Source organism: Vulpes lagopus, chromosome 12 (genome assembly GCF_018345385.1).
Source record: "Vulpes lagopus strain Blue_001 chromosome 12, ASM1834538v1, whole genome shotgun sequence".
NCBI classification, from domain to species: domain Eukaryota; kingdom Metazoa; phylum Chordata; class Mammalia; order Carnivora; family Canidae; genus Vulpes; species Vulpes lagopus.
The window spans coordinates 54364598-54373726 of NC_054835.1; the positions used below are offsets into that span (position 1 = coordinate 54364598).

Genomic DNA, 9129 nt, shown 5'->3' on the forward strand with positions numbered 1-9129 from the left:
CCTCCCATGTGGATGCTCTTGCCACTCTTCTTGGGTCTTTCCACACCAGCCTGGACTGAGCCTTGGTGGGAAGGACTTCCACACCCTGCTCTGACCCTGACCCCCAACCCCAGCAACCCCTCACTGGGACTTCATCCACACTTTGCCTGGACACCAAGCCCCTACATTACCATCTTCCTTTTAACAACAAACTTAAATTCTCTGTTGACTCAGTGCCCTACAGATAAAGATTTTGCATCTCACCTATGTCTACTCTCCTCATCCCATTCCTGATTTTGTGAGCATAGTGTTCTTTGCACCTATTGATATTTATAGTCTTTTCTGTAATACTTCCCATCATTGCTTAGGGGTCTTTCTAATTTAAAACATATTCACTGATGACCACAGCTTCTCTTTTTTCACTATTTAACTTCCCTCTGTTGACAAAATTTTATCATGATGTGGATTTTCTATTTTTAAATGGCTCATGGGTGCTGTATTTCATAAGACCTTGCATGCCTCAGACTGTTTGTTGTCAGAATATTCCCAGAATATTCTCTCATTTGCTCCGTAGATGAGAATTGCTCAGCAATTCCGCAGATCATGTAGATTTTCCTTCACTGTCTTCTGGGATGGGGTGTGGTTATCACGTCTGAGGCTAGCCTACTTCTGTCTCACACAACATGCTCCTTCTGGTATGATCTTCTGATTGGGTCATTATTCCTGATACCAGCCATTCAATTCTGTCTTTACCCTAGAGGTTCTGTAACTTCATAGTATCCTGGGTGTGGATCATCTGTACAGTCCTTTCACCATGTGAACTCTCAATTTCAGCCTGAAAGATCCCCTTATCTCTAGTTTCTAATCCAAATCAGTTGTGTTTTACTTTTGGCTTCCTTTTTCTCCTCTAAGGAAATAGCCAGCAAACATTTGTGCCATCACCTCTTTGTGTCCTGTACCCACATCTGCCTCTCCACACTTTGTATATTCTGTTTATTTAAATGTCCCTTTATGAAATTGCCAAAAGAAACTACATCGGTGCATTGTAGGCACATTTATCATTGGGTTTTGGGTTCATTCCCCTGTTTTTTTCCTGGCAATGATGTGTCTTTCTCATCTGCTCCTTGTCTTTTCCAGGTCAGCCTGATTGATTTTCATTTCTCTATTTTGTACTGCACTGTCTTTACACTTCTAGATTCATCCCGTTGTCTATTGTTTCCCTGAGACTGAATAGAGCTATTCATATGAGCTGATTTCTCTGTTTCTTTGGGCATTTCCTCTCATGGTGTATGCTCTTTATTTGCTTTGTGCTAGTATTCTTTTGTTTTTCTTTTCACCTATAAGCCTTTGAAGGTGCTACTCCCCCTTTGAATAAAATTTGGTATTTGCCAAAGACTAGTGTGGGGAGGGAAGTAACTAGGAGGCTCTGCAAGCTGGAGCAGGCTTTGGCCTGGAACCCCACACCCAACCCCAAGGGCAGGTGTCCGTTGGTTGTCAGCCTACTCAGCACCACCTACCTGGTGACTTTCTGCTTGGTGCCTATCATTACTCCTTCTGCCAACTGTCCTTCACCTTCATCCCCTACAGCATTCTCCTCTGCCTGGGGGCCCAGGCCATGTGCAGTCAACATGTCAAGTGTGCCAATCAGAGTGTAAAGACAAAAAATTTGACAACATCCAATGCTGGGTTTGAGGGCTGACTGTTTATTAACACATTCAGACAAGGGTTCAGAGTGGGACCTGAACAACCTCTTCAGGTTTACATGTTTACAACCTCTTTGATAATATTCATCAAAACTGGAATAATGCACTGATCAGTAACACAGCTATTTTATTATAGGAACGTACCTAACAGGCGTAGCCATAAACGGATATCAAGCCACATATGCAGGAGTTTAGTTACACAATTGTATGTAGTTGCAAAAAACTTAAAACAACTGAAATGCCCATCAGGAGTGAAAAAAATTAAACAAATCATGATATGCCGCTATCACGGAATAGTATGAAGCCATTAAAGATATTATACATATTGATATGGAATGATTTTCAAAACACATTCGTGAAATTAGGCAAGCTGTAGAACAGTAGATGATATTTTACTTTGAGGGAGGGAAAGAATGTAAACACATATATATGCTTCAGGGACATAGAATTTCTCCGCCTCTCTCTTACACACACACACACACACACACACACACACACACATACACACACACTGGTTACATTCCTCACCTTTGGGTAGCAACTAGAGTAGAAGACACTATAGTATATTTTACTTTATATTCTGTGTACTTTTAAAATATCTTTTTCTAAAAATCCACAAGTAAATATAAAAGTTGACGAGTCTGCTCAGTTTTTCACAGGCTCCCTCTTGCCGAGGAGATGCCACATTGGTACATGAGAGAAGAGTGCTTCCCTGGGTCAATGGTCAGGTTAACTGAGACCCGCAGTCAGCTCTGGTCTCCTAATCCCACACAAGGATGTGTCTGGATCCACTTGCCTGAGTTCCTCCATGATGTATTGAGAAGCTGGAGCTGGTGTGTTGAATTAAAAATATGCACATCATGGCCTGCTGAATGAGGAGGCAAGTAGCTCCCTAAATAGCTAAGGTCCCACTCTGAACCATTAAACATCCAGGGTCATTTTAATGGAAGGCACAGTTCCAATACACCCGCACAAAGGAAAGAGAATCACAAAGTTTGTTGTTTACAGATCTAGGGGAGAGGCACCCAATAAGCCTGAGGAAGGGCAGTCCTCCATCCCAGACCAGGAGCAAACAGGAGACCAAGAGAAGGGTGGCAGTACCTATTACTTATAAGGTGGTCAGGGAAGAGGCCACTGATTCTTCATGGGCTTAACTCCAAGTGCTTATTTTAAAAGGTGCCCCAGGAAAAGCAAAGTAGGATCTTACGGAGGAAATCTAAGGTGAGGCCTTATCTAAATTTCTAGACTTCTGGTGTGAGCAGGACTGCCATACTGTAAAAACACCTGGGGAGCACCTCAGAAAAATAACAGCTGATTTTTCTTATAAGTTCTTTTACTCTCCCAATGTGATCATGGAGAATCTGTGCTTTTTCTTGTTGATGGACAAAATGTTCACCTTCAATTCTGATCCAGTAGTTTCAACAAAGATGGTACAGGTATCCAAATCAGCATCTGGACACCATGACTTCATGAAGGTCTCCCACCCTGGGCTATAATGACACTGCTCGGTCACTTGCACATGAAAGTAGAAAGAAGAAAATAATGAATAAGGAAAAAAATTAGTGAAGTAGAAAGGATATATAAAATAGAGAAGACCAATAAACCCAACAATTTGTTTTTAAACAAAACAAAATCCTAGCAAGATATTCATGATAAAAGGAGAGGTCTGCATAATCGATACTAAGAATGAAAACAGGCACATCACACAATATCCTGAGCATATTGGAAAGGACAGGTAATAAGGGGATAGAATAATGAAGACTATCCAAGTGTATCCAAACAAGTTTATGCCAATAAATCTGAAATTTTAGGTGGAATAAACAAATTTCTAGCAAAATAATGTGACATGCTAAAAGAGAAACAAAAAGAAATAGAAATGGGCACCTGCGGGGCTCAGTGGTTGAGCATCTGCCATTGGCTCAAGTCATGATCCCAGGGTCCTGGGATCGAGTCCCATATCAGGCTCCTCACAGGGAGCCTGCTTCTCCCTCTACCTATGTCTCTACCTCTCTCTCTGTATCTCTCATGAATAAATTAATAAAATCTTTTTTATAAAAGAAAACCTGAATCATCTTACAACTATTAAAAAGAACCCAAGCCATTATTAAAAACCTCTTCGAGGAGCTCCTGGTTGACTCAACAGAGCTTGCAACTCTTGATCTTGAGGTCAGGAGTTCAAGCTCTACCTTGGGTAGAGTTACTTAAAATGAATGAATGAATAAATAGGTATAATTAAGCCTATCCAAAGAAATCTCCAGACCTGCAGAGCTTCAAATGAGATATCCACTAATCATTTAAAGAAGAAAGAAAGAATGTCTGTCTTATACAAAAAATTCCAGGATATAGGAAAAGAGGATGCAATCTCAAATCCATTTAATGGGACTAGCATACTCTTAATGCCAAAACCTGACAGAAGGGCAGTGCAAAAAGAAATTTTATAGTCAAAATCACCCATGAACATAAATGCCAAAGTCTGTAACAATCAGCAAGCTGAATCCAGGATATAAAAGCAAGAGAATACATATTCACTAGGTTGGGTTTGTCCCAAGGATGCAAAATTGTTTGAATGTGAGAAAATCAGTAAGCATTATATGCCATACTTACAGAATCAAGGAGAAAAATCGTATGACTATTTCATTGATGCAGACAAAATTATTGGATGGATTTAAACAGCCCTTTGACTGTGGAGGCCTTCCTGGACCTCAGGAATCAACCACAGCTCCCACATTGTCCTGGGATTCTTCCCTCTCAGACTGGATATGGAACAGAGGGTAGGAAGAGCCACTATGAAGTCCTGGCCCCACACTCCAGAAAGAGCAGGGACACATGGACACCAGAGGTCCAGGAAGGCATTAGCAGGAATTGGGATCGCTGGATCTTCTAGAAGGTCCCTTTGGTCCATGGGCTGAAACTGGAACCATCACCTTGATCTCTATGGGCAATAGACTCAGGCACTGCACTGTGCAGAGAAACATGTGCCTAGAATGGCTTGATCTTTTCCTCGAGGACAGGACAGCAGCCATGAGAGCATTTGAGAGAAGCTCTGTCCCTCCCAACCCAAGGGGTCACCTGGGATTCTGGGAGAACTCAGGACTCAACCACCCTGTGTGACAGTTCTCTCTGAGTGACACTTAAGGCACTGGAGAGGATCCTTCAGGTTCTGAAGAGACTCATCCACACACACACATACTCTTACCTGGGTCAATGGTCACTTTAACTTTAACCCCAAGGTCAGGTCCATATCTCTCAATCCCACACCAGTAGGTATCTGCATTGTTCCACCTGAGCTCCTCCATGGTCACGGTGAACACACGCAGTTTCTGATTGTCCTTGATAGACACTCGGTCACCCTTTGCTTCCCTCTCTGATCCATCAGTTTGAACTAGGATACGGCAGCTTTTCCACTCGGCTCCTTGACACCACCACTTATTGTAAGTCTCCCATCCGGGTTCATAGCGACACTGCACGGTCAGTGAGCCCCGCACTGGACCACTCACTGCATCGGACACTGCCATGAGGGCAGGTGAGCCTGAAAAACACAAACCCAGGTGCCTGTCACCACCCCACCCCACCACCTGAAGGCAGACCCCAGCCTCCTGCATCACAAATAACTCCAATAAGCCCAAGTGCCTGATGAGTTGAGTAACAGTCAAAGAGGGGATACACCTTCCACAAGACAGACCTTTGTCCTTCAAAACTCCACTGGGTCAAAGCCATCACAAAAATCCCCTAAGAGCACAACTATCCATCTCACAGAAACAAAAATGTCCACACTGAGCAGTGGCAACTTCCTATAATCCACTCCTCATGACCAATGTCACCTGGACAGCAAATGACCCCTGGGAAAGCACGGCTCCAGTTCACTTCAGCCCATTGTCCTCATGCAAAATGTAGGCTCTATGGTTTCAGATCTTTTCATTTTTCTAGAGTAGACAGGAATCCAGATTTTGTATGGAACCTCTAAATTTTAAAGCACTGGTTTCATTAGAAAACTTTTTATTTCCTATGTTATTAATTTCTCAGTAGAGGATGACCCCAGAAACCCTGCCTGCCAGCTGACCCTGGCCATTAGTGCTCAGCTCCAGCTCAAGAATCCTAAGGAAGGCTCTTCTCTATAATTTTCTTTGTGCTGTCTGCTGAGGTTTGATATCAGAGATGCTCCTATCACAAAATTATCCTGGCAGATTTCCATCTTTTTCATTTCCTGAGATCATCACATCAATAGAGCAAAAAAAAAAAATTCTGTGTCTTTAGAATCCTAAGAAACTATCTACAAAACCATATGACAAATTAATTGCTGGGACAAATCTTTTGGTTCCTGGAAATTGTTTTCCCCTGAATATTGACGATTCAAGTTCTTTGATGGTTCTTGAATCCATTCTGTTGTTCTGGTTTGTTTTTTTCTAGGAAGTCCTAGTTCATGAAGTTTGTATTTGCACAAAGTCCTGCAGTTAGAAAGTATCCTTTAATAATTCAAATGTTTGTTTCTGTTTTAATTACACATTCAAACCTCATGCGCCGTCTGATTTGGGTGGATTATACTTGCTGCGGGATGTCTGCCTCCTGTGTCTCCTCCTCTCCTCCATGATTTTTCCCCATTAAACCAGCTTTGAGATTAGTTCGTGTTACTGTTTTTGTTTCCTGTCATTATTTTCTCATATGTATAATTTTATTCATCTTCTTTTCTCAAGAATACCACTAGTGGTCTCTTTCCAACTGTTAAGGACAATGAGGACTTTCTCCCTTTCTAAAATGAATTAAAGCATTTTAAGGCTCAGAATTTACTTTTGTTGACTTTATAGGTTGAGATATAAATCACATATCACGAATTTTAAGTGTAGCCTTTGGTGGTTTTTAGGACTTTCACAAAGTTGTGCCACCATCACCTCTAATTCCAGAACATTTTGTCACTGCAGAAGGAAACCCTGTACCCCTTGTCGTTCCCCACTTCCCTCTTACCTGAAGCCTTCCACAACCACGGATCTACGTTCTGTCTATAGATTTCTCTATTCTGGACACTTCTTATACATGGAATCCTTCAATCTATGACCTTTTTTGTCTGGCTTCATTCACTTAGTATAATGTGTGTTAAGGTTCATCCATGTGGTAGCACGTGTGGGCACTGCAGTCCATGGCAGGGACTGGCCACATTTAGCTTATCCGTTCACCAGCTGATGAATCATGGGTTGTGTGACTTTTTGGCCAATGAAAATCTTGCTATGAGTAGCCATATACTAGTGTCTATATTGACTCATGGTGAGGGAAGGTGATGCTGTGTTTGCAGCCGAAGTTCCAGGATGGGTTTTCTCAAGAGTCCACAAGAAGCTGCTGTGATTCTGAAAATTCTCTGAGAAAATGCCACTAATTATCTTCAGTCTCCACAGCAGAGTAAAGGTTCCTGGGTATGTGATAGGAAGCCACTCTGAATCTCTCATCTACCCAAGCCACTTTAGCTGCCTCCAGAGAGTGAGGCTGTTCTCCCGCCCTCTAAATCTCTGACACCTGCTTCCATGGACAAACTCCAGCCCATTGAAGGAAGGGGACTGGGGGAAAGGTGATTCCCAGGTTTGGGGCAGTGATGCAGAAGAGGACTTAGAGGGGGTGGTGGTGATGTCAAAGTGACAACAGATGAGCTAGTGCTGTTCACCCCTTGATCAATTCTGCCTCTAGATTGTCGAGGACAATGTTTGTGTTATCCCTAAATTACTATGTTAAAGTTGTAAGCTCCAACGGGATGGTATTGGAAGATGGGGCCTTTGGGAGGTCATTTGGGCTAGAGGAGATTGTGACGGGGACGTCAAGATAGGATCGGTGCTCTTGTAAGAAAAGTCACCAGAGAGCTTCTCTCTCCTTCTTCCTCTCTGTCTCTGTCTCCTGATCTCCCTGTCTCTCCTTGCCTGGGCACAAGGTGAAGGTCACTGTGAGAAGGTGGCTGCCTGAAACCCAGAATGAGAGCTTTCATCACAAACTGAATCTGCTTGCATTTTGATCTGGGTGGCCCAGCATTGAGAACTGTGAGAAAAGAAATTTCTCTAGTTTAAGCTTTAAGCCTGTGGTTTTTGCTCTTATGACTCATATGCATATGTAATCTTTTATCCACATGAACCTCCAAATTAAGAAAATAGTAGTATGTGGGGCACCTAAGTGGCTCAGTGCGTTCTGTGGCTGATTCTTGATTTTCACTCAGGTCATGATATCAGGATCCTGAGATTGAGCTCCATGCCAGGCTCCATACTCAGCACGGAGTCTGCTTGAGATCCTTTCCCTCTGCCTCTCCTCCCACTCACCCTGTGTGTGTGTGTGTGTGTGTGTGTGTGTGTGTCTTTCTGTCTTTCTCTCTGTGTCTAAAATTTAAAATAATTTATAGAAAAAAGAAAAAGAATATATTGACATGGACATTTTACCATTAAATGTTCTACATGCAAATCTCTCATTCAGAGTTGTTTTACTTCCACGATCACCTCCTTCCCAGAGGAGACACTGTCTGGATCCTGCCCCAGGCCCTGTGGTTCTGGAGGTTGAGAAGCAACAGAGCTAGGGCAGCCAAATGGTCCCTCCATACTAGCTTTTGTCTTCTCTGAGCATCAGACACCAGCTGCATCTAAAGATTTGCCATCCAGCCCTTCTAATCTCTGGTCTTCCCTTCCCAGGGATGCCACTCAATAAGTCTCGCTGGTTGTGCTAATGACACTGGATGAGTGTCTGGTCTTTGGCTCATCTGGAGCAGGGACTCAGGCAGCCTGATGTGTGGGGCTGAGCAACTGTCCAAAGAGCCCATCACACCCTGCTTTTGCTGCTTGTCTTCCTCCCTCTCCCTGAGCTCTTCAGAAGAGAGAATCTTGGCTCTAGCTACAAGTCAAGACCAGGTGTGCAGGGTTTTAAATCATACAGATGCCTGAACCTCATGTTCACTGAATGGTTCTGAGTTGGAGCTGAGTTTCTAGGCTGCTTCAGAGTTCCTAAGAATTCATGCATTTATGTATGTGTGTATAAATGTGTGTGAATCCTCCTATCATCTATCTATCTATCTATCTATCTATCTATCTATCTATCTATCATCTATCCATCCATGACCCATCAATACATTCATCATCTGTCTATCCACTATGTGCCAGGGATGGCAAACAGAACTCTAGAAAGCAGACACTGTTTGTGTTATTTATTTTTATTTTTTTCTCCAAAACCTAACTTAGTACCTGTCTGGTAGCAAAAACTTTAAAGATTTTTTAAAAAAATAAGTGATCTCTATATGAATGAAAGGCCCTACCATTTCCCCCACAACATATCCTATCCACATCCCATATCTGAACTGCAGGTGCTCCGCCCTGAAGCCCCCACCCTACTCACCTCTGACGACAGGAAGGAAGAGAATCAAGAGCAGCCACATATCCTGCCTGCCTGGGTTGTCTCCCTGGTGCTCAGCTAATGCCCACTGCTCTCCAGGGAC

At 42.9% G+C, this 9129-nt stretch overlaps 1 protein-coding gene across 1 annotated transcript; it reads right to left on the reverse strand.

Moving 5' to 3' along the window:
* Positions 1 to 1699: 1699 nt before the first annotated feature.
* LOC121473614 (CMRF35-like molecule 7) lies at positions 1700 to 9129 on the reverse strand. Its single transcript, XM_041726150.1, has 3 exons — positions 9030 to 9129; positions 4879 to 5211; positions 1700 to 3194 (listed from the first exon to the last, which is right to left on the reverse strand). The coding sequence occupies exons 1-3, from the start codon at positions 9067 to 9069 to the stop codon at positions 3016 to 3018; spliced, it is 552 nt and encodes a 183-aa protein (XP_041582084.1). The 5' UTR covers positions 9070 to 9129; the 3' UTR covers positions 1700 to 3015.

Excerpts from the sequence above, each read along its gene's own strand:
- LOC121473614 (XM_041726150.1), bottom strand. The coding sequence starts at position 9,069 with ATGTGGCTGCTCTTGATTCTCTTCCTTCCTGTCGTCAGAG. Across the intron at positions 5,212-9,029 it reads CTTCCTTCCTGTCGTCAGAG|GCTCACCTGCCCTCATGGCA; the intron begins GTGAGTAGGGTG and ends TGTGTTTTTCAG. Across the intron at positions 3,195-4,878 it reads TAAAGTGACCATTGACCCAG|TGACCGAGCAGTGTCATTAT; the intron begins GTAAGAGTATGT and ends TTCATGTGCAAG.